The sequence below is a fragment of the Camelus dromedarius genome, chromosome 16 (genome assembly GCF_036321535.1).
Source record: "Camelus dromedarius isolate mCamDro1 chromosome 16, mCamDro1.pat, whole genome shotgun sequence".
Lineage (NCBI taxonomy): Eukaryota > Metazoa > Chordata > Mammalia > Artiodactyla > Camelidae > Camelus > Camelus dromedarius.
Window position 1 is genome coordinate 25,579,837 of NC_087451.1, and position 24,658 is coordinate 25,604,494.

The 24,658-nt window shown below is 60.6% G+C and overlaps 2 protein-coding genes and 1 long non-coding RNA gene across 5 annotated transcripts in view; 1 reads left to right on the forward strand and 2 right to left on the reverse strand.

Moving 5' to 3' along the window:
• Positions 1-1,779: 1,779 nt before the first annotated feature.
• On the reverse strand, positions 1,780-2,974 carry LOC116157658 (uncharacterized). Its single transcript, XR_010384381.1, has 3 exons — positions 2,874-2,974; positions 2,198-2,376; positions 1,780-1,992 (listed from the first exon to the last, which is right to left on the reverse strand). It is a non-coding gene; the product is annotated as an uncharacterized LOC116157658 (long non-coding RNA).
• A 36-nt stretch (positions 2,975-3,010) lies between these two features.
• On the forward strand, positions 3,011-24,370 carry GRAP (GRB2 related adaptor protein). Of its 2 annotated transcripts, XM_010993581.3 has the most exons (5): positions 3,020-3,205; positions 10,081-10,178; positions 14,163-14,285; positions 20,859-21,027; positions 22,986-24,370. In XM_010993581.3, exons 1-5 carry the CDS (start codon positions 3,128-3,130, stop codon positions 23,169-23,171), a joined length of 654 nt encoding a protein of 217 aa, XP_010991883.1. In that variant the 5' UTR covers positions 3,020-3,127; the 3' UTR covers positions 23,172-24,370. The 2 variants fall into 2 exon arrangements, with proteins under 2 accessions (XP_010991884.1, XP_010991883.1); XM_010993582.3 differs by lacking the exon at positions 20,859-21,027 and having other exon boundaries at positions 3,011-3,205.
• Positions 24,317-24,658, reverse strand: part of SLC5A10 (solute carrier family 5 member 10) — a 49,737-nt gene continuing 49,395 nt past the window's right edge. For both annotated transcript variants that reach the window (XM_064494827.1, XM_031467492.2), the window contains one exon: positions 24,317-24,628. In XM_064494827.1, coding sequence (XP_064350897.1) covers positions 24,491-24,628 — 138 coding nt within the window. In that variant the 3' untranslated portion in view covers positions 24,317-24,490. The remainder of the gene's footprint in view (positions 24,629-24,658) is intronic.

Genomic DNA, 24,658 nt, shown 5'->3' on the forward strand with positions numbered 1-24,658 from the left:
GTATTCGCAACATGGTTGGACCTGGAGATCGTCATTCTAAGTGAAGTAAGTCAGAAAGGGAGAGAAATACCATATGATGTACGTGCTTACGAGTGGATTCTAAAAAACGGACACAAATAACCTTATCTACAAAACAGAAACAGACTCACAGACACACAGAACAAGCTTATGGTTACCAGGGGTAAAGGGGGTGGGAAGGGATAAAGTGGGAATTTGAAACTTGCACGCCCGGGGGAGGGATGGAAACGCTGACCATCGTGACTGTGGTGGTGGTTTCATGGGCGCACACGTCTATCAGAATTCATCAAACTGTGCATCTGAAATATGTGTAGTTTGCTGTACAGGACTCATACCACAATTAAGGTGTTAAAAAAAAAAATAAAAGAGCCTCTACTTAATTCGGCTGCAAAGCCCCTCTGTCACCTAAGGGCATGCTCGCAGGTCCAGGGAGCAGGACCCGGTGTCTCTGGGCGTTAGTCAGTTGGCCACGGGGTTTGGGGTCTCAGGACCGAGACGGTCTTATGTGGCCCGCACCCCACGGCCTGGCCGGTCAGTGTCACCGCTGCCTTTTCCTCCTGGTGTGGGGGGCTTCTGAGGGGCCTCCATGGGGACCCAGCTGCGGCTGCTGGTGGGGCTTGGTGCTGTCCCAGCTGCTGACCCTGATGCCCCTCATTCTAGGCCTCCGCGTCCACCCTCAGGTGGGGCGCCCAGGCCCCGGGGGCCCTCCCAGCCAAGTCCCCTGGTGGGCTCCTGTCTGGCCTCTGGGAGTGGGGTGCATCAGCCCTCCTGCGAAGACTGGATGCTCGCGCCCACCCCGACCCCGGCTCTCCCGACTCCCCGCAGCCGGGCTGCAGGCGGGCCCGCGGGCACGGGGCCTACGGAGCCGGCCTGGGCTCCGCTCGCCCGGACTGGGCACCAGCCCTGCCCCCAAGCAGCCGCGGGCCCTTTGGAGAGACGCTCTCCTTTCTGCACAGAACAAGTGCTTTGAAAAGCAAAATAAGCCCCCGCTGGGCCCCAGGCCCCTGGGGACACACACTCAGCTTCATAACAGGGGCCCTCCCCCGCCTCACCTCCAGGCACCTCAGATTGGGGGCGAGGTGGATGCCCCCACGCCCCGCATGGCACCACTCTGAGGCTTTGAAACCTCACTGAGAAGGAGCCGGAAAGAAGCGCTTTGTAACATCCTGTCCTGGGGGTCTGGGGCAGGGGAAGGAAGCAGGAGGGGCTGGAGGAGAAGTGGGGAGGGGCTGGGGGGCGCCCCGCCAGGCCCTTAGGATGGGGGCGTCGGGGGGTTCTAAGGCACCTGACGGCTTCTGCCATCTTCCTTGTCTTCCCCCTCAACTTTTTTTTTAACTAAACCTTTTATTTTGAGAGCACTGTAGATTCATATATATGTATATATATATATATCTTAGCAACTTTCTACATGGAAACATTTCAGACCTTTAGAAAAGCTGTGAGAATGGCAGACACCCACAGACCCCCCCCACCTGCACTCCTCGCTTCACGTCTGATTGGGTCCATGGCTTTTACTCTACCATCCACAACTCGGCAGTTACAGGCAGAGACCCATACAGAGCACGGCCGTGCTCTGTCCGCCAGGAAACAGGACGCATAGTTCTAAAAATGTATATTATATTTTACATATATGTTCTGTATATGTATAAAGTTTTATATTATATATACATTTTATTTTATTATTTATTTTAAAATATTATATATATTTAATTATAATATAGATAAATTCATTTTACATATATATTATATATATATATATATACACACACACATACATACATATACACACACGTTCACTTTTATGTTTATAAATTTTTTCCTTTCTCTGTCTAGGGAGAGGGTCTGGAAGCAAGGACACCTCCACAGTGACAGGCGCACGTCACACTGGGACCCTGGTTTCTACGCCCCATCCTCCTTCCCGCAGAGAGGGCTGTTCCAGGGCGGGGGCAGAAGTCCTGGACGAGCCGGAACAGTCTGTCGGAAAGGCAGGAAGTGCTCAAGAACAGTGGGGGTGTATCAGGAGGACAAGGGGCATCTGGAAGGGGATCCCACGGGCCAAATCTGGGACAGTGTGAGCCTCAAGAATAATAACAGTGACGGCTCATAATCCGTTAACTAAAACATGAAAGCATGTTGTGACCATATGGATGTACGTGAAGGAGGAAAACTCCTTTTTTACCCAGTCTGACGTCACAATGATCAGCCCAGTTCCTGTCCGACACCCTGGGGCTCTTCCTCGCGTTCTCCTTGCAGGTGCCTGGAGAAAACTGCAGTTCCAAACAGCGTTGCTGTGTTATTTACACCCTTTCCCAGGATACTCGCACACCTGTTCCAGAATTGCCACACTGCTACCACCGCCTACAGCAAAACGAAGGGAAAGTCGAGATTTATTTGCAGGCCTTTTTCACCTTAGAATCACATCCCACTGAAGGTGCCTGGTGTTTAAACCAGAAGAGGCATTTTCTGAGTGGGCTTTGATGGATGAATAGGAGTCTTCTGGGCAGAAAAAGGGAATGAGAATACCAGGCAGAGGGACACGCACGTGGAAAGGCTGGGGGACGAAACGGGTGACATGGACATGTGGGGTGTCCCCCCGCTGTGGCTGGAACTCAGTGTTTGTTCAGAGGGAAGGGGAATAACAAAGGGGTGTCTGGAGAGGTGGGGTGGGGGTGGCGCCTTGGAAGGGGTCTGGTTGTGGGGTGATGTGGCGGGCAGTGGGAAGTCGCGAGAGGCCATCAGCATCTAGAAAGCGCGGAGGACAGAGGCAAATTAGTGGGGGTGGCGGGGACCACGAGGCAATGCCGGAGCTGGGGGAGGCTCTGCGTCCTTTCTGCTCTGGGACCTTGTTTCATCACCTGTAACGTGGGTGTGGGGGGAGGGCCCGCCACCAGGGCTGCCTGGGGACTCCCTGGGGTCTGGGGTGGGCCTGCGGCTCACGGCCCTGCTCCGGGACATCTCTGCTTCCTGTTTCCCCAGTCAGGGGAAGTAGCAGCCTCAGCTTCAAAAGCACAAACACGCTCGCAAAACAAAGGAAGACCGTCCTCAACCGCGGAGGAAGCAGGAAGCTGCCGGCCCTGCTCGGGGCCCGCGGCCGGCTGGGGACGGCGGCATGGAGTCGGTGGCCCTGTACAGCTTCCAGGCCACGGAGAGCGACGAGCTGGCCTTCAACAAGGGGGACACGCTCAAGGTAAGGGGGGTGCTTAAAACCGGGGCCCAGACAGACCCCTAAACAGAGCCCAGCCTCCGGAGGAAGACAGGCCCAGCCCCTCCGGTGACGGCTGTGTGGTTCAGGCCAGGCCACCTCTTCCCTCTGCGCCTCAGTTTCCCCATCTGGGAAATGGGAGATAATGGAGGATCCTTCCTTTGGGGCCGCAGTGAGGATTCGGGGAGACGTTAGTGCCTGGCAGGAGGTGATTCAACACCCAGTTTCCCTGGAAAGAATTTGAAAAGAGAGTGGGAGAAAGAGTGAGCGCAGAATTACGTGCACACTGACTTATCAGGGCCAAGACAACCGTGACGTCGGGTCATGCTGGCTTCCAGGCGGCCCGGGCGGGCGGGCCCCTGGGCGCTCTCTGGAAATGCCCTGGCTACAAGTCTGCTTCTGGAAACAGAGCTCAGGGGCCCTGCTCAGGAGGGGCCACGCCATGAGTCGGGCGCTGGACCTGCCACTGTCACGCTGAGGAAGTCCCTGCCCCTCCCTGGGCCTCCGCTCCCCTGTGGGAGCAGTGGGCAAGAGACCCGACGTCCTTCCAGCTTCACGCACAGGAAGGGATGGGGCCTCCCGTGTGCTGACACCGTGCGGGGCCAGTGCCGAGGCCAGCAGGGCACACCAACGCCCCTTCAAGCTGCTGAGGCCCCATTTCACAGGCGGCTAGGCGGAGACACAGCGGGTGGTATGACTTGCTTGGTTTGGGGTCAGATTTGAACCCCCTGTCCTTTGACTCTGGAACCTGTGTTCTGAACCCTGTGAGACTGAACAGGCTGGGCTGGGGCCAGGAGACTGGCAGTCCCCAGGAGGAATCACATCCTCTCAGGGGAATTCCCCCTTCTCTGTGCCGGGACACCTGCCTGGCCCCCTGAGCTGCTGGCTGGGGGCCCCGAGGACATGCAGCCAGCTGGGGATGGGGCAGGCTTAGTGCAAGCACTCTCCAGCCAGGGTATGAGGCGCTGTGAATGGATGGTCCACTTCAGCGGCCTCATTTTCCAACCTGAGAGCTGTCTGGGGTCTCTAGACCCAGACTTGGGGCTTGGGAGGGAGTGGAATGGGGGGGAAATTGGAACGGGGTGGGTGATGGGCTCAGAGTGATGGACTGAGGTGGGTGACATGGATTTGTGGGGTCCCCCCCAAGGCAATTGTTGTAAAGACCGTGACATCCCCGCTCTCCTGCCCTGACTCCGGTGCTCGCCACCCACCCCTAGATGAGTCGAGTTTCCCACTAAACTTTGCTCAAGCATTGGCTAACTCCTGCCGAGTTGGCCTCTAATGGGGGCTCCTGAGGGCAGGGACATAAAACAATGCCTGGCAGGGAGCAGACTCCTGGCAGGAAAGGAGGGAAGGAGGGATGGTGGAGAGAGGAAGGAGGGATGGAGATGTTAGCTGACACGGGGCACCGGGTCTGTGGAGACCGAGGAGGGAACCTTTCAAGGAATGACAAGCCATGGGAGGAGCTGCCTTTTCTTTCGTTCAACAAACACTTGCCAAGCCACTGAGCACCTGCTCCATGCCAGGCATTGTCCTGAGTGCTGGGGACTCAGCAGGGACAAAGCTGGGCCCTGCCCTCCCAGAGCTGAACTTCCTGAGGCTGAATGATGTCAGGCGTGACAAATGGACGGAAGAAATCAGTCAGTCAGGGAGCTGGAGTGCAGTGTTGTGGCGGAGGGGGCAGGGGGACCGCTGCAGATGGGGGGGTCAAATGAGGTGACACCTGAGCTGAGAGCCAAAGGATGAGCAGGAACCAGCCATGCGAAGAGCCGAGGGAACGGGGGGGGGGGGGGGAACAGCTGGTGCAAAGGCCCTGAGGCAGGACCACAATCTAGTGTTTGAAAGTTCTGTTGCTGAAAAGCAGTGCAGGAGTCGGGGCCTGTGGAGGATTTGGATTTTATTCTCAGCGTGGGGTGTGCTCGTTGAAGGGTTTTCAGCCAGGAAAGGACTTGGTAAAATTTACCTTTTGAAAAGATAACAGAGGGGACAGGAGCAGGAGCAGAGGCTGCTGCAGTCTGGTAGGTAAGATGTGATGGCCTGGGTCGGACCCAGAGGTGATCACACTCAGTGAAGTAAGTCAGAGAGAGACAAATGCCACAGGGTATCACTTCTGTGTGGGATCTAAAAAAAGGACACAAGTGAATTTATTTACAAAATAGAAACAGACTCACGGACGTAGAAAACAAAGTTGTGGTTAACAAAGGGGAAAGGGGGGAGGGATAAATTGGGAATTTGTGATTAACAGATGCACACTACTCTACATAAAATAGATAAACAACAAGGTCCTACTGACCAGCATGGGAACTATATTCAATATCTTGTAATAACCTATAATGGAAAAGAATCTGAAAAAGAATATATATACCTATATGTATTCTTTTATATATATATAAAACTGAATCACTTTGCTGTACACCAGAAACTAACACAACATTGTAAATCAACTACACATCAATAAAAAAAGAAACAAATGAAGTGCCTAAACTAAGAAAGAATACATGACAAAATGACTGAATATGGATGTCCTTCATATGTAAAGAGCTCTTAGAAGTCAACAAGAAAACTGCAAACAGTGTGAGAGAAAAATAGACAAAGGATACGAACAGGAAAATTGCCCAAAAAGCAATGCAAGCAAGTAAGTGCCCAAGTTCACCAAGAACAAGGCGACTGACTGTTTCCCACTGGCCAGCTCAGCAACATTTTATTTTAAAAAGCATCTCCAAGGTTGCTGAGGGTGTTGGGAAAACATGCGCTTTTACACGTGTGTGGTGAACAGGCAGAGACACCACCATTCTGAAGGGCATTTAAAAACACATAAAAACCCTGAAAAATATCCATGCCCGGTGCGCCAGAAATTCCACGTCTGGGCTACTGGTGTCATCAGAGATGCACCTGCGTTCTTCCACGAGGACGTAGGGGCACGCAGGGTGCCCGTCAGGTCGAGGCACTGACGACGCAACAGAGAAAACAGACACGTCACTGCTCACACCGCTGACGTCCCGGGGGCCACCACGGGCTGCACGCCAGATAAATAAGTAAAACAGTGTCAGATGGAGACAGCATGTGGAGAAAAACGAAGCCGGGGGGCAGTGGAGACTGTGGGCGAGGGTTTGCAGCACAGAGTCAACCTGGCTTGCCTGCCCAGGGACAGCACAGGAGACGACGGCCCCTAAACGTGCGGTTTGGGTGAAGATGCTCAGGAAGGAACGTGAAATGGCGAAAAGGCCGGAGGCCACGTATTTACACAGAGAACATGTGTCCACAGGTGTCAGCTTCAAGGAGGGAGACTGACAGTCAGCCACGGGGTCTGTGCCTAGAAAAATGACCAGAGAGAGAGAGACCTCGTCAGCCAGCCCCCGGATCTGGGCGACGTGCCCGGCAGTCTGTCCCTCCTTACTCTTCGGCCTTGCCCAGAGGGAATAGAAATAAGCAGGTGCTCCATCCAGGGCCACACGTGGCGGCGGGGCCCACGCCCTCACAGGCACCAGCTCAAGTTCTGCCTTGATTTAATTGTTTTAATTGAAGTATTGTCAGTTTACAATGTGTCAATTTCCTGCCTTGATTTAAGATTTTGATGAATTTTTTGTGTGTTAAATTTTAAATAGACAGTTTTTAGAACAGCTTTAGCGTTACAGAAGAATCAAGAAAATGATACAGAGGCACGTGCCTCCCCCCACCCCCACCCCACCTGGTGGTAACATTTTATGTGATTAACCTGGTGTATTTCTTACGTTAATGGACCAATACTGACACATTATTATTAACTAATGACCATATTCAGAGTTTTGGCATTAATCATGATTTTCGGATGGAGTGCCTTAAAATATTATTTGTCTTAACTCCCAGTATTTGGAGCTCCCTTAAATTCTGCACCCGAGGTGCCTCACTGGCCTCACGCTGGCCCGCGGTCCACTTTCTATCACCGTGAAAATGTGACTGTGATGTCTCCCGTGTCCCCTCTCCCGAGCCAAGGCCAGTGTGTGGGTTCGGTGACCGAGCTCCATGACCTCCATTCACGGGTCCAACGGGCGCCTCTCGATCATGCCCCGGCCAGGCCCCATCCCGGCAGCGCCCGCAGACACACACATCCCAGCCTCTGGGAGCCCGCAAGAAAGTGTCCTCCAAATCTGAGCTCTGCTCTTAGACAAAAGGTCGGTGCCACGTGGACCCGCTCTGGCCAAGTGGCCCCAGTGTCACTTCCCTGAAACAAAGAACCCCCACCCCAACAGGAGGCGTTTCTGGGTACATAGTACCTGCTGCTCCCCGCTGGAGAAGGGTTGTGGGTGGCGACTTCACCCTGGTCTCTTCACGGCCGGCCTGGCCCCCAGGACCCAGACCTGGGAGCCCGCGGCCTCCTGGCACTTCCACCGAGACAGCTAGCCTGACTCCGGCCTCCACAGCCCGCCCTGAGAGCCCCACCTGCGCCCCGCAGCTGTACCCCATGGCAGCTGATGGCTGCCGCCACCTGCGGGTGCACAGGCCCAAAGCCTGGGGTCATCTCTGCAGCGCCCCCTCGCCTCACATCCAGACTGTCAGCGGCTCGGCCAGAACCCACCCCGTGTCTGACCTCTCCTCCACACCCCAGTCCAGGCCCCAGGGCTGCTCCCCCCGGCTCACTGGGCCCTCGCAGCAGCCCCTCCCTGCCGCCTCCCTCTGCCCCCAGCCCGGTCTCCACTCAGCAGCTCGACTCAGAGCCTGCCCTGCCCCTCCCCAAGCAGCCCTCCATGGCTCCTCTTGGTTCTAAGAATAAAATCTGGGGGGAGGGTACAGCTCAGGAGTAGAGCGTGTGCTTAGCATGCACAAGGTCCTGGGCTCAGTCCCCAGTCCTTCCACCACAATAAATAAATTCATAAACAAATAACTCTCCCCACCAAATAAATATTGTTTAAAAAAGAAACAGAAGAAAATCCACACAGCTTCCCCTGGGGCACAGGCCTCTGCGCTCCCGCAGGCCCCCATTCATCTCACAGCACCCACCCCCCTCACCAGCAGACTCACGGGACTCCTCTCTGTTCTGGGGCACAGCTTCCCCCCACCTCAGGGCTTTGCAATGGCTGTTCTCTCTGCCTTCGACATTGCTCCCCACATCTTCTCACGTCTGTTTCCTCCCTGTAACTCAGGTGTCTGCACACACGTCACCTCCTCAGAGAAGCCTTTACTAACCACCCCTCTGCCCCCTGTGGACAGCTCCCCCCAGCCAGATAGCCTCCATCTACATCATCCCGACGTGTTTTTAGACCCCTTACCACGACATTGTTACCTTGTTTACTGTGTCCTTCCTCGTTTGCTGTCTGCATCTGCCCGCTAGAATGTGATCTCCTTGCTCCCTGCTACCTCACCGGGCTGAGCACAGCGCCTGGAACACAGCAGGTGCCCAGAGCCTGCACTGGCCAGGGGACAGGCCCTCAGGACAGCCCCAGGGAGGACGGCATTCAGGGCAAGGCTCGGGGCAGGCCAAGGTGTGCGCCTCCCCAGGGAGGGGCGAGAATCCCGGGTCTCAGAGAGTCTGGGGGTTTTGAACAATGTTAACAGCAAGAATCCAGCTAATGTAACTGATCAGAACATTTCTGGGTCCTTATTTGGAGTGGAGGTGACAGGAGAGGAAAAAAAAGCAAAACAGACCAGGGATTGATTACTGTCACGCACCCACATAGGGCTCTGCAGTGTAGGCCATCCAGGTGCCCACTTTACAGGAGAGGAAACTGAGGCTGTGGTGAGAGGCAGAGGCTGACAGAGAGGTCTAGAGCCCCAGGGAACTGGCCCTGAATTGCAGGCCCTAATTTTCTCATTCATTTGGGGGAGTTTTTTTTGTTTTGTGTTGTTTTGTTTTCAGCAAAAGTTTCCCTGAGTCAGCCACCTGCTTCCGTCTGTCCCTGGGGCCGCTGACCTTGCCCAGACTGCGGGGCCAGGAAGGAAGGGGCTCCACGGGCCTGGCGGCTGGCGAGGAGCGCCTGCCTGCGCAGGCGGGGCCCGGCCGGGGCCCACGGGGGCAAAGCTCGGCCACTGGGGGCAAAGCCCAACTGTCTGAGCCACTGCCTTTGCTCCCGCAGTGCCCCTGCCTGGGCGGCTGTTCCATGTCCGAGTCTTCTCTCTCGACAAATATCCCCACTGGGGTTGAGCTGACGTGGGGACCTGCTCCAGGACTGACAGGCAGATGGCCCCTGGGCCCGGGCCAGAGACCAAGTGGGAGGAGGAGTGAGGTGAAGCTGGGGGGCCAGGGTCCTGGTGCGTGGCCCTGCTCCCCCCGCTCTCTGGGCCTGTGTCCTCCTCTGTGAAGGGGCCTCGGAGGAGGGAGCCCAAGCTTCATGCTGCCCCCGCGGCTGCCTGGCCGCCCGGCCGCCCTCCCGTGACGGCTCCCACCCCCGCTCTGGCGGTTTCGGTTCCTCAGGGCCCAGCTGCGGGCTACGAGGAGCGTGTGACCTGAGTGGCCAGGCCTCCGCCTCGTCCCAGTACACAGACCTCTCTTATTTGCTCCCTGGTGCCTGAACCAGGTCAGCCCCTCTGAGCTCAGACGTGAGGGCTGTATAAATGCAAATGACCCCAGGTGACCACCTCTAGGCCGGGGACCTCAGACCTGGGGTGGCAGAACCTGAGAGTCCGGCTCAAGCCCCCTCCCTCCAAAGCTCAACCCACCTGCCAGATCCTCCTGTGTTGCCCAGCTGTGCTCCCCAGGGAGGCTGCAACCCACCCCGGGCCAGGCTGGACGGTCCTGGGGCCGGGCAACCACAGCTGGCTCTGTGACCTTGCCCTCCTCTGTGGCTTGTCCCTGGGGCGGGCGAGGTGAAGCCCACCAGCGGGTCCCAGCAGGTGGCAGCCATCCCTCCTCAGTGACCAGGTGGCCGTGTCTCTCCCGCCCACAGATCCTGAACATGGAAGACGACCAGAACTGGTACAAGGCCGAGCTGCGGGGTGCCGAGGGCTTCGTCCCCAAGAACTACATCCGTGTCAAGCCCCACCCGTGAGTGCCGCCCCTGCCCCGCGTCCTCAGGGCGGCTCCCTGTCCCTGCAGCCAGACTCCCCACTCAGCCAGGCTAGGCTGAGCTGCCTGCGAGGCCTCACCCCAGCTCCCTCTGTCTGCGTGGGGCCCCCAGGCTCTACCTCGAGCAGAACTGGGGGAAGAGACGTGAGGACTTGCTGGGAGTGGTGGCAGCACCAGGGCCAGCCCAAGACACAGCACTGAGGGCCTGGGGCCCCCAAGGGGGCCCAGGGGAGCCCGGAGAGGACGGGGGGGTCCTAGAGCTCCCCCCGTGAGGCCGGCTCAGCCCTGTGTGGGGTGGGGGGTGCAGGACGCAGACCCTGTGGCCCTGCCTGTGGGGTGTCAGGGGAGCTGGACATTGCTGAGCAGAGCCTGGGACAGGATAGAGCGGGAGGCATGTGTGGGGCCCAGGTGTCCTGGGTCTGGGGAGCCCCCAGTCAGCTTCCAACGCTGACGCCCCATTCTCAGCCCCAGGACAGAACTAAGTGGCTGAGAATTTGTGAAAAACCACCGGGATGTGCCTGCAGTGAGGGCCGAGGCAGCCCCGCTACTGCTGACAGTCATTCACCAAACACTGGCCACGGCCCCAGGGGGCCCAGCCTGGGTGATGCTGGAGACACACATGAGATGCTGGGGTCAGAGCAGCCTGTCCCGCAGGAGAGACGGGACATAAAGTATGACAAGGGAAGGCAGTCAGCACTGAGGCGACTAACCAGGGAGGGGTTCTCAGAAGAGGTGGCAACAAATGAGGTTTTGAAGGATGTGTAGGAATTAGCTAAGAGGAAAAAGAGAAAGGCTCCCCAGGGAGGGGGACAGGGACGGCAGTGAGGCAGAACCCCCAGCGTGGGACTGGCAGGAGGCCCTCAAACGCCAGGTGGAGGGCGTGGGAGCCGCAGAGGTGTTTGAGCAGGGGAGGAAGTCAGCCAGATATGGGGGCAGGTGACAGGGCCAGGCAGGCTGGAAGGGGCAGGCTGGGAGCCGTGATGTGTGAGGCTGTGGGTTGGAGAGGGAGGGAGGTACAGGGCCAGGGTGGGGCCCGGAGCTTACTTCCTCTTTATCGTCTTCCTGTGCAGGGCACCCAGGTTCCCTGCAGGGCTCCAGGCACCCCCGCCTCCCCACGGGCACAACAGCCCCGGGGTCTCAGCCCCGCAGCACCCCTCTGGGCTGGGTGACATTGGGCAGGTGTCTGCCCTCTGGTCTTACGGTCTTTCTGTCGGTAAAGGGACAGCAGGAGGGGAGGGAACCCAGCCAGGGCCCCTAGACAGGGCCAGGCCAGTGCAGGACATGGTGGGAACAGTCACCACGGCTGGCTGGTCAGGGAGAGCCTCCAGGTGAAGGCCATGGCCAGCAAAGGCCAGGATGGGAGGACGCTGACAAGCCCCAGCAGAGGCTCCTGTCTGCTCAGGGAAGGAAAACGAACAGATTTGGCGGCCAGGCCTATCGGGGCAATGCCAGCTGTCAAGGTATTTTGGAGCCACAGAGGGTTCCAGTATCTGATGGCCCTGCGGTCCCTGGGGCCAGCTCTGGACACTCGTGTCGGGGACAGAGCATGGACAGGGGTCAGGCCCCCAGCCTGCCCAGCCGAGGCCCAGGTGCGTTCTCGGCCAACCTCAGCCCCTGCCCCGGCCCCAGAACAGCAGTGGGGAAACTCCAGCTCAACGCCCGACTAAGCCCGTCAGGTTCTGGGGCGTGTGGTCGGGGGAGCGCAGGGGTCCCAGAGGGCCTTGTGTCCACACCAGTCTGCTCCTTCCCTGAGCACTACTGTCACCCCCAGCTGCCCAGGGAGCAGATGCAGGCCAGGTGCTCCCGGAGCAGGCCTCACGGGCAGGGACCACGGAGGCCCCTGACCCAGCCATGTGGCCAGTGGGGTTCAAGGGGGGCTTCCTGGAGAAGGGCACTGAAGGGTGGAGCAGAAGTTCTCCAGGGGCAGCAGACAGGTGCGGGGGAGGGGGTCACAGCAGCAGCAGTGAGCACCTGCAGGCGGCAGCCCCCTTGTTCTCCCAAGGGCCCCGTGAGCTGAGCGCTGCCATCACTGTCTCATGGGCAAGGAGACAGCGGCACAGAGAGGTTGCGTGGCTTGTCTGGGGTCACACGGCTGGTGGGAGGCAGAGTGGGCTTTGCAGGCAGGGTTGTGGGCCCCGGGCTGTGCTCACCAGGATGGGGTTGGGGCGCCGTCAGAGCAGCTGTGGGGCTGGGGGAGAGTCAGAGGCCAGAGACTTGCTGTGCAACCTTTCGGGGGATCCCTGCCCTTCTCTGGGGCCCTGTTTCCACATGAGGAAAATGGGGTACTGTGTGAGGCGGCCACGGGAGGGGTGGGCTGGGTGCTGGGGGCAGCAGGAGATGCTGGCTTCCCCCGCACCCTGTCCTTTGAGCCACTGAGGACCTACTTGGTGGGGGCAGGGCTGGCCCCCTCAAGGCTGTGGCTGCGAAACCCTTTGAGGATGACAGCCACCCACACGCTGATGCCTCCTGTGGGGTTTTTGTGGCTCTGTGGAGACACCCAGCCCTCAGGAAACGCCCACTCGGGGCCCCATTGGAGTCCTGCTGCCGCAGCAGCGCCTACACCTGTGTGCTGCCGGGGGCTTCCTGGGGGAGCTCCCCCGGGGCCCCGAGTCCGCAGCCCTCCCCATCCCAGCTCAGCCTCCAGCCTCCAAAGTCCAGAGACCCAGGCCGAGCTCAGAGGGTTCCCCTGAGCCCCTCCCCCGGCAGTCACTTCCACCGCCTCCTCCCGGGGAACCCGCCCTGAGATGGACCCAGCCCCCCCTCCCAGTTAAGGGGCAGCAGTGGATTAGAACCTCCCGGCCAGCCGAGGTGTGGGCTCCCAGGAGCAGTGCCCAAGCAGTGTCAGGACCAGGGCTTTACTCCAGGCTGGGACGCGGGCAGGGATGGAGCCCCGTGAGGACAGGGCAGCTGCTGGTGGCCACTGGCCAGTGCTCCCTCTGGCTGGACCCAGGGGTTTGCCCGCCCGCTACCGCTCTCCCCGCCGAGACCGCTCCAGGGCCGGTCGCCCCGCGCAGGCCCAGGGCGTTAGTTGCCTAAAAAAAGCCACTGGACAGAATCACCGGTTTTCGCGCTTGGCCGGGCGGGCAGGGAGCGAGCGGGGCTTGGGGCAGGACCTCGCGGGGCTGGGCTTGGAGGGCTCGGCTGTCACATCCTGAGACAACCGGGAAAGTCCTGCTTCACGTCCGCCAGGGCCAAGCTCGGACCCAGGGGGCGCTGGCGGAACGAGGGACGGACTCATGCCGGGAAGGAGGCTCTGGGCTGCCCGTGGGCACCAAGGTCCTGCTGCGAGACTCCAGCCACTTAGGGGCTCAGCTGCCCCATCTGAACGATAAAGCGTCCAAGCTGAAACCCGGGGGCCCGGGAGCCAGTCAGAGGCCACCCGGACCCAAAGAGCACGACGGCAGGGCTCCGCCCCAGGCCCTGCAGGGCTCGGGGGTTCACCAGGCACCACTGAACACCTGCTTCTGTTTGGTCAGAGGAAAAGGGACTCGAACCTGTGTGAGAACGTCTGAGCAGCCCCAGTCTGTGCGTCTGTGAAGCAGGCGCAGAGGGCGACCCTTCCTCACCCCATCAAAGCTGCTGGGGTTTTTTGGGTTTGTTTTTTTTTTTTATCTTTTAAAATACTTTCTCACTTTTAAGAATCTACCGTGTGAAATGGAAACTCACCTGGGTTTGGCTGGGTCGGGGCTCACCGAGGCTGGATTTTCTGTTCTCATGAGGACATGTGTCTGTCCGGTGTGGTGGGAAAGGCTCGAGCTCAGAGGGCAGGACGCTGGGGGCGGACCCCAGCCTGCCCTTCGCGGTGTGGGAGCTGGGGCACGAGGACTCCACCTCTCTGCTGATCACCTGTACAGTGGGCACAGCCGTGCCTCCAGTGTCTTGGGACTGCTGTGCTGAGCGGCCTGGCACCGGAGGCAGTGCTGGCCTGGCGGCCTGAGGCCCTCACCTGTCCCCTCTCTGCAGGTGGTACTCTGGGAGGATTTCCCGGCAGCTGGCGGAAGAGATTCTGATGAAGCGGAACCACGTGGGAGCCTTCCTGATCCGTGAGAGTGAGAGCTCCCCAGGGGAGTTCTCCATCTCCGTGAAGTGAGTTCTGACCCGGAGTGTGCCGAGGAGGGTGGGACAGGCCCGTGGAGTGTGGAGAGAGTGACCTTCTGGGGGTCGGGGATGACATGGACCCTGGGGTGTGGCCCGCAGCAGTGAGAATGCTCCGTGGCCTTGGACACCGGGCTGAGGACCCACAATTATTCTGTGAGTAGCTAGTCACCAGAGGGGGCTGATGAGCTGGACTGGGGGAGGGAGAGCAGCCGGGCACCAGGGCAGGTGTCCGGGATGTGCTCTGGACAGGGGCCCACCATGTGCTGACACAGTAGGGAGGATGGGCCCTAGGGCCGGGTGCTTTGGTTCAGATTCCAGCTCTGCCATTTCCCGGCTGTGTGACTTTGGGTATGTCTTAACCTCTCTGCCTATTTCCTCACGTGTAAAATGGGCTATTGCAAGGGGTAAGTGAGTCACTCTGTTTAGAGCAACGAGAACAGTGCTGGCACTGGAGCGGGGTGGCCATGGCGGGAGTGTCTGGCTTTGTGGCAGCAAAGAACCCAATCCCGGAGGCCACACCGGGGGCAGTGGAGGACCCTGGCTGGAAGGAAGGGGCAGGGACAGGAGTGGGGGCTGCAGGGGCCAGGCCCCTGGCTGGTCTCTGTCCTTCCTGCTCCCAGAACAGCAGGATCTAGGTGCCTTAATTCAAGGAATAGTCACTGAGCTACAAGCCACGTCCTAGGCTGTCCCAGGGACTTGGGAAATGACAGTGAAAGACCAAAGTTTCTCCCCTTCTGGGTTTGCATCTTAGCTGGGGAGGCAGATGGTGACTGAGGAGACAAGTGAACACAGCAGGAGCCGGGGTCAGGGACGGCCTCTGAGGACGGGGCGTTTGGGCAAAGCTCTGACCTGGAGGTGGAGGCAGCCAGGGTCAACGGGAGTGTGGACGAGGAGGAAACTTCCAGGCAGAGGGAATGCATATGCGAAGGCCCTGGGGTGGAAATGCACCCGGGGTGCTTCTGAGCCCCCTGGATCACCACTTCGTCCACAGCGCAGCCTCCACGTCCCAGGAGGTCCCCTGTGGAAGCAGGAAGTGGCAGGTTTCCCTGTGCCGGCCTCCAGGCTCTGGCCATCTCCTGGGAATGGCGCCTGCCAGGCAGGCTGGTCTGACTCCTGGTACAAGCCCAAGGTCACCCAGCAAAGTGGGGCACAGGGGGCTCCCTGGGACGGCCCCTGCAGCCTGAGCTGAACCCCCACCCCTCCTTTCCTTCCCCTGTGAGCGGATCCCACGGGCTGAAGTTCAGCCCGTGTGCCTTGGTGCCCTGCCCTGCCCTCTCCTGGAGCCTCCCTGTGAGTGCAGCCCCGCTGCCCATGGGCACAGGGTTGGCCCAGACCTGCCCAACCTAGGGGTGTGAGTGTGTGCATGTGAGTGTGCGTGTGCATGTGCGTGTGCATGCCACATGGCAGGTCGGGGAGCAGTCAGTCCGCGGAGCGTGGTGGTGCAGGGGTCTCCACGACGACTGAGTGAGGGAAGTTCGCAGACACACCTCGCAGGCTGAAGGAGGTGGCAACGTGGCTAGGTCCTGAAGCATGAATGGGAGTTTGGCGCACAAACAGGGGAGAGGGGATGCGGGGCACAGGGAACAGCCCGCGCAAAGCCGTGCAGGTGGGACAGTGAGGGGTGGGCTTGGACGGCACCTGCTTTGACCAGGAGGGGAGATGGGCAGTTCTAGGGAGCCGTTCTTGAGCTGGGAGCCAGCCCCAGTGCTGTCGTGGGACGGGGGTCTCAGAGCCACCCTCGAAATCCCAGCACCACCAATCTGGCCAAGGCCCCTTCCCTAGGTCAGAACCCCCAGAGGCTTCCTGGGCCCCTGGGCCGCAGTGTCTGCACAGCACCGGCAGGTGGCACCCTCCAGCCTGGGTTCCGTCCCCCTGGGCCTGGGCTCCTGGGTCCTGCCCCCTCCTCCTAATTCTACGTCCATCGTCTCTCCTGGGCCCTTTCGGGGCCCTTGGTAGACCAGCAGGCAGGGATCAGAGCAGGAAACTGAGACTTGGGGCATTTGTGGCTAAGAGAGCCGGCTTTTGAGCAAGAATCTCAGCCCTGCTCCTGCGCCAGCTGTGCGAGCCTTGCCTGGGAAATGAGCACCAGCGTGAAGCGCTCGGGGTGAGCTGGCACAGCCAGGGCTCCAGAAGTGCCAGCCACCGCAGTAACCGTTACGTGCCGCCTGGCCCCCCGCCACGGCCCAGGGCCGTAGAGAAGGGGCAGGGGCACGTGGGGCGGGGGGCCCGGCTCGCGTCCCGGTCCTCGTCTGCAGCGTGGAGACGGGAGCCCCGGAAGTCCATGGCCACCTAGAAAGGTGACAGCTGTGCAGACCCGTGTGAGAGCGGCTCCACCCGGGCTGGCTGGGCTGTTGGGGACTCTGACCCCACACGCATGGCACCTCCTGCACGCTCACACTGAGCCCCATAAAGCTGCCAGAGGCGGGGTTTACGGGCTGTGTCCTTCCTCACGGGGTGACAGTGGCCCCGGCCAGCTGCCCTTTACCAGTTTCCAGAGGGCTGTGTCCCCCCGCCTCCGGGAGCACCCTGGCCTCCGCGGGGCGCACCGCAGGGCTGTAACGTGTGTCCCGCACCCCCATCCCGGCTGCAGTGGGCCCCTTCGCCAGAAGTGACAATTTGTTCCCAAGTGAACTGCTTGGCTTCCTTTCCCACCGACGGCGTCCTGGAGTCCGTGACGCGTGTTGGCTCTGCCCCTTGGCCACCAAGCCCCGCTGTGCACCGGGCCCTGTGCCTGGTGCTTGGGACTGAGCCACGAACAAACCAGATGAAGTTCAGGTCCTTTAGGCACTCACGTTCTACTGGGGTGACAGACAATTCTATATACAAACGATCAGAAAATTATATAAGATCTTGGAAGATGATAAAATCTCTTGGGAAAATGAAGCAGGGAAGAACTGGGGGGACACAATTTTACACATGCAAAGACAGGAAGTGACCCGGGAAGCCCAGCGTGCAGGTAAGGAAACGGAAGCTCAGAGACCTGCAGTAACTTGCCGAAGGCCACACAGCCAGAAACAGCCAAGCTAGTGCCCACCGACCTCTGTGACCTGAAAGACCGGGTTTATCCTCCCACTCTCCTTCCCTGAGGCCCCAGACCCAGCGGGAGTCTGTCTCCACAGCCGTCCCAAGGTCAGTTTGATTCGATCTCACGTCTGCTGCAGCACCAGTAATCCACCCCTTCCCTTTTCACAGATAGGAAAACTGAGTCTAGAGACGGGCTGGGTAATGCAGATCACCTAGCAGCAGTCAGCACCCAGGCCTCCACCCAGGGGGTCCACAGGCCCCGAGCGGGGCAGTCCTGGGGCTCCTGACCTTACTCCAGCCTGGTTTATCCTCCCTGGGCAGCCACTGTCACCTCTGCTACCGCCACCAGACCAGAATAACTTGCTAGGCGGGACGAGTGGCTGCAGCATCGGGCCTGGCTTCATCCTTGGGCTTTCCTGACAGCCCCCAGCCCCCTGGGTAGATGGGCGTGGGGGTCATAGCAGAGACCAGCACACCCACGTCCAGGCCCGCCCACAGAGCAGGGAGAGACAGGCGCACACTCCCGGCACAGGGGAGACAGACGCCACACGCTCAGGCCAGGACACACGCACGCACGCCCCAGGCTCTGTCCACGGTCTTGTGCCAGCTCCAGGGGCCCCCCGGCCACGCATGGGCCAGCCCCCCCAGGCTGTCCTCCCCTCCCCCAGCTCAGGCGGGCCTGCCCAGCAGGGCTGTCTGCACTGGGGCCGTCCCTCCCAGTCCAGGGGTCATCGGGACTCGGGCTTGAGCCCCCACGTGCCATGCACCTCCCTTGGGCCCGGGGAGGTGGGGGACAGGCTGGCTGGGGGAGAGAGACAGAGACAGAGAGTGCCCGGGGCTGGGTCCTCACCTGTCACGGGGAGGTGCGGTCACTGTCAGGCTGGGGCTGGCGCAGCAGGACAGGCCCCACCGCAGGCCTGGCTGCCCCCGCTGTGGGCAGGCTCCCCCAACAATGCGCGCCACACACAGGCTGGGCTGGGGCCCGCCAGCATCGCGGGTCTGAGAACCCGCAGAGTCTCGGGCTGCCAGGTCTGAGAACTCCTGGGCCCCTTGCCCCTTTCCCAGGTCCCGTCTTCTGTTCTCGGCCCCCCGACCTCCGGCGATCAGGGGACGCTTCCTTCTGGGTAACCTTCCCGGCAACTGAAGATAACCCTAAAACACCTAAGTGTGCGAGCTGTGCTCACTTGCGGGTGAGATCTTTGCAAGCCCACCACACCCTCATCTGCGCCCTCGCCTGGAGGAGAGGGGCTGCCCGCGCCCCGAACTCCTCCTTGGGGCCAGCACCTCAGGCTCTGCTGTGGTGGCCCGGTGTGGAGGCGGGGCCCCTGCTCCTGGGCCTCTCGCCTGCCCAGCCGCTGGTCAGAGAGACACCCCTCCCCGGGCACCACAGCCACAGTCCGGAGGTCAGGATAGGGCACTTGAAGTCTTGGGCCCAGGCAGGGATCCGTCTGCCTGCCTGCCCTGCTTCTATCCAGAAACAGGGACACGTGTGTCCCGCAGTCACAGCACAGCAGCTCAGTCACCTGGGAACAATGCCTGCTGGTCGCACATGAGTGGCTCTTGTCTCTGCAGGGATGATCGCTCCTCCCGGTCACAGAGCCTCAGGCATGCTCCCACCACAGTTCTGTGGGGGAAGGGGTTATCCTGAAAGTGGACCCCCCTGGAGAGGCCGGGACCACAGCTCAGAGCCACCAGGGGACGGTCCAGGGACAAAGCACCCCATGAACACTTATGCCTTGGACTGCGACGCTCTATTCCCTGAGTCCAGCCTCTCCCAACTGAGCTAGACCCTTGGGCCTGTTCCTGCCTCCCTGCCTTTGGGTGTCTGGTCCACAAACCACTGTGTGCAGTGGGTTATAAGCAGGCTGTGCGAGGGGCTGAGGAACCTAAGGGGTCACCTGATTCGGACAGAGGCAGTCTGAGGCAGCTCGCAGGGTCTGGGCTGTTTTACCTGGGCTTTGAAGCATGAGTAGGAGTTTGCCTTGAGAAGAACTGGAGGACAGTGTATGCAGAGGCCCAGAGGCACGTTTGAAAGTGGAGAGAGGGCTTCTGTGTGGTTCAGACCCTTGACTGGGACCGGGTGGGGAGGACACACACACAGAACAGAAGGTATTCACCTGGAGCAAATCTCTGCCTTAAATCTTTCACCTTAACTTTTAACAAGGCAATCCGCCAGCCCCGGGGGCTGATGGGGGAGGAAGTGAGCCGCAGGCGGGGGTGGACAGCTCGGCATGGGTGGTGGACCCCGTGCTCCTGCTCAGTCCCTGGAAGCACTCGGACAGTCAGCCTGAGGGGACTCAGGCTGTGGGCACACCTCGGTTTGCAGACCCACCGCGTCCAAAGTTGTTTAATAGGATTTCACTTAGAACCAGGAGGTGTTTCCTCCTTTTTACCATCGTCTCCAGACCCCTGCTTGGTTCTGTTGGTGACAAAGTGAGAACGTGGCCTGTGGCTGGGGGTGGCGGGGAGCACCTCCCTCCCAGTGGCAGCCCTGTGTCCCCAGTGCAAATGCCTGGCCGTGTCCACCTGCCACTCGGGCCTTGGCTTCCCCCTACCCCTGCACCAGGGCCTGATTCGCTCCTCGCGGGCTGTGCACCAGGCCTGGCCTCCCTGCGGCCGGGAGGTGAATGCCATGGTTTGTGCTGCCCGTGGTCCCCGCCACACCAGCACCACCTCTGGCCTGGATCCGTGGCCTGTCCTGGCATGGAACCCGCCATGTGTAGGAAGGTGCCAGGCAGATCCCTCTGCCCAGTAGAGCAGGCTCCACCCCTCTGGCCAGCCTCGGAGTTGCAGGCCCTCTTTTCAGCTGGGCCAGAAGGGACTTGGTAGTGAGTTGGAAGGCTGAGCAGAGGCTGGCAGATGAGAAAGGGGCTCTGATTACATCAGAGAGTAGATGAAGGAAATGCGGCTGGACGTGTCACCAGAGCCAGAACTCAGGACAGAAGGTTTAAGACTTTATCCTGAGGGCAATGGGGAGCCATAGAAGGTTCTTGAGCTGGGGTAGGGGTGGGTGGATGTGAAGGTCATGAAGCATCCAACACACCTGAGCGCCTATCACATCAGCAGGTTTTGGTCTGAATCAGGATGGTCTTAGGGCTCAGTCTTCAAGGGAATATAACGCTGGGAGGGAGTGGGGGAGGGGGAAGGGTGTCCAGTCTGAGGGGAGGTTGAAGAGAGGAGAGGCGGTCTGACCACCTCTCTCAGAGGAACCCATTGAAAGTTGCCAGTAAATGAGCACTTACCCAGAATGGAGAGGTTCTTGTGAGGAAATCGAGGTTCAGAGAGGTTATGCGATTTGCCTAAGGTCACACAGCAAGAAAGTACATGTGCAACAGCCTTCCCTCCACACTGCACTGCTGGGGACTCATCGAGTCTTTACCGGAGGCTGGTCCGTGGGGCCTGGGACCCTCTCTCCCACCTCACCCCTCCTGGCCCCAGCCCTACTGAAGAGAGCAAGGCCTGGTTCTGGGCGGCGGTGGGCCAGAGCGGGGGGCGATGCCCGGCTGAGTGGCCGTGGGGCCTCTCCCCCTCCCCTAGCTACGGGGACCAGGTGCAGCACTTCAAGGTGCTGCGTGAGGCCTCGGGGAAGTACTTCCTGTGGGAGGAGAAGTTCAACTCCCTGAACGAGCTGGTCGCCTTCTACCGGACCACCACCATCGCCAAGAAGCGGCAGGTCCTCCTGCGGGACGAGGAGCCCCTGGTCAAGGTGGGTGGGCCGGTGGGGCGGGCCGAGGGAGTGTCTGCAGGGGGCTGGCCTCCCCGCCCCCGTCCCGGTCAGCCCCATGCCACGGAGCAGGGTCCAGCCCAGGTTCTGAAGTTCTCTCCTGGTGCTGCGGTGAGGCCGGCACAGGTGGGGAAGGGAGGCAGCAGAGAAGGGGAAGAGCAGCTGGAACTCCACGGGCAAACCAGCCCCCGGGGCCGTGTGGGGCACACGTTAGGTGCTCAATGCATGTTTGTTGAATGAGTGAAGGCACTGACACCTGCTGGGCCCACTGGGAGCCACGCTCTGAGCTGGGCTCTGTATGTGGGAGCCTCGTGGTCCCCACTGAACAGGTAGGAAACTGAGGCTCGGGGAAGAATGTGACTCATCCAAGGCCACATAGTGGGCAGGGTCAGTGCTGGCTTCTGGTCCCAAGGAGCTGGCCTGGGGTGGCGGTGTGGCGGTGTGAGCGTTGGCGGGTGAGGTCCCAGCCCGGCTCCTGGGTGGTGGGTGGGGGTGGGGGTCCAGCCGCCCCTCATCCTCACAATAACAGCAATTTGCCGGCAGCTTTCATCAAGGGGCCCCGGGGACCAGCTCTCACTCTCATTAGGGTGACAACAGCAGCCAACAGGGTTATTAGCTCCAACGTGCTGTTTTGTTTGGGAGGGGATGTCAGCAAGGCCTGGGGCTGGAGGTCGGGACCCTGGACAGCCCAGTGAACTCAGGTCCTGCAGAGGGTGGGGAGCATGGCATGGCCAAGGCCTGGGGAGGGGCTGCCGGGCTGCCGCTCCAGTCCTGCCCTCCTCCTAGACCCCACCACCGTGCACGTGTGCCCACAGGGCCAGTTCCTCCCCCTCCCGGGCCTCAGTCTCCCGTTTGCCCAGCAGGATGAGCCCTGGGATCTGATATGCTAGAAGAGTCAAACAGGCCTCAGGAGACCCCTCCTCAGGACGCCCTTCATCCTACCAGCATGCCTGGCCCGCTCAGCCTGACTCTGAGGGTCGGCTCAGCTTTGAGCTGGGTCTCAGGGACCCTTCCCTGCTGGGCCTGCCCCCCAGACTTCCATCCCCTCCCCATTGCTGCCTGGGCCAGCTCTGCCCTTGAAGAGTGAGAGAGGGCCAGGATGGAGCTGGGGGGCCGCCTGAGGGCTCCCCCACACCCACTGGCCCTCTCTGGCCTGGCCCTGGAGTCACCTGTCCCGTGGGGTGACTCCAGGGCAGGCTCCATCCCCGGAGACCCAGGCCGCCTCCTCCTTCCTGGGCAGAGAACAGCTAATTGCAGCCTGTTTATGATCCTATCGCCTGTCTGGGATAAGATTCCGCAGGCTCTGAGCTGAGAGCCTGGTGGGGCGGGCAGGGCCAGGGCGCCAGGCTGACATGCCTGCAGAGAGCTCTCGTCCAGCTGCTGTCTGCAGCTGGGGAAACCAAGTCCCACGGAGGGCAGGGATTTTCCCAAGGTGCCCTGGGACACAGATGGGCCTGGACCCAGGCCTTGGAGCAGCACGAAGCCTGGCCAAGGGCGACGGCAGTAACTGCTAGTAGCTACGCATCACTTCACAGCGTGTAAGCCCCTCCTGTGGTTCCAGGGCGTAGAGTCAAAAGTTATCCCGGCTGCCAGAGAGTCAGGAAACAGACCTCAAGCTGGGCAGGGACCTGCCCAAAGTCCTACACTGCGGCCCAGGACTCACGTCCCCCTGGCCACCGGCCCTGTGGTCCCAGCTAGGCCACCAGGACAGTGGCAGTGTCCTGTGTGGAGCAGGGTCTGTGCTGCAGACACGCAGGGGGATGGCGGGAGTCCCCCTGGGCAGGTGGCTGCCATCAGGACCTGGATGCAGAGGCAGATTCAACCCCACTTCTGCCTGAAAGACCCTCCCCACTCTCAGGAAATCACTCCTGTTGGGGCCTCTTTGGGGACAGCTGGTGGGGCTCCTGAACGGCCCCACTAACTACTTCCTCCCCTCGCAGCCACCCCGGGCCTGCTTTGCCCAGGCCCAGTTTGACTTCTCGGCCCAGGACCCTTCCCAGCTCAGCTTCCGCCGTGGGGACATCATCGAGGTCCTGGAGCGCCTCGACCCCTGCTGGTGGCGCGGCCGACTCTGCGGGCGCGCAGGCTTCTTCCCGCGGAGCTACGTCCAGCCGGTGCACCTGTGACCAGGGCGGCCTGGGGGGGAGCCGGCAGACCGTTCGTCCAGCAGCCACTAAGGTCCAGAGAGAGGACTCAGGCACCCCCGGCCCAGGGCCTTGGCCTGGAACATGGGCCTCCTGACTGCCTGACAGGCCTCCTGCGCCTCATGCCAACTGAGACAGGCCCAGCGCCCCAGAACCCAAGGGCCGAGGGGAGCTCCTGGGCCTCCTGTCGGCCTCTTCCCATTGGCTGCCAGCCATGTGATGTCACAGCGTGCCGGCAGGGCCCGCCCACTCCAGCCATCAAGCCCCCATCCCCTGGGAGGGCTGGTTCCACCCACTGGGGACTCAACCCAAGGAACCAAGGGCTGGGTGGGTGGGTTCACCTTGGGCTGGCCACCCACTGGGCTTGCCGGGGCCCCTCCCTCCAAAGGCCCCAGAGGCTGGCTCTGGGGGAGGCGGCCAGGGCCCTGCACACGTGTTGACTTGGATTCGCTGGACAGACTCAGGTGGAGACTGATCTCTTGGCAGCCCCATGGAGACACTGGGCTCCGCGGGGGCACCTGACACCCTTGCCCACCAAAGACGCTGTAGGGAGGGTCTGGAGGCCCTGAGGAAGGGCGGGCAGAGGGGAGAGAAACAGAGGCAGCTGCTCCCTTCCCGCTGGCCCCGCGGGATGGACAAGTAGCCGCCTGCGAGACGCAGCCACCCTGCTTATATTTGTTTGGGCCCAGGTTCTGCCCAGACCGGGCCCTAGGGAGCTACAGGGGGGACTTTGGGCCAGGTGGGAAGCTGGGGCCAGACCTGGGCTCCCAGGTCCAGAACGGGGTGGGCAGCCAAGGTGGGGCCCGGCTTGAGGAAAGGCAGGTGTCCACGAGGAAGGTGCCACCAGCAGGGGTTCTAAGCAGGTTCCCGGGGGCCTTGGGACACAGGCAGACAGAGGGGGCTTGGAAAGGGCTTTGAGTGGAGGAGGTTGAACAGAGAGGGAGACACAGAAGGCTCCCAGCATCTGGGAGCAGGCGGGGCCAGGGAGGAGCCCTGGAGGGGCTGCTGGGGGGCTCTCCCTCCACCCAGGGCCAGCCTGAGCTCCTCGAGCCTTGGGCTCTGACAGACGGCGCTGCTCCTGACCTGGGCCCGCAACCTCAAAATGACAACAGCGAAGGAGCACAGGATGTTCATCAGAAATCTCATTTTTCTTTTCAATTACAACTACTATTTTTGAAGTATCACGCATTCTTTTTTCCCATTTCCTCCCTGATTTTTCAGGGCTCCTGCTTGGCTGGCTCACCCGGTCGCTGGGCACTGACCCGCTGTGTGGCCGCGGGGGCACCTCCCTTCTCTGGGCCTTAGCGTCCTCGGTGGGGACGGGGGGCAGCGTCAGGCGAAGTAGGCGTAGAGGAAGATGTTGACACACACGAGGAGGATGGCGTTGACGCCACAGACCCGGGCCCAGAAAGCGTGTTTCTGCGCTGCCTGGCCGTCACCTGGAGCGGGTGGAAGGGGAGGGCTCGGTG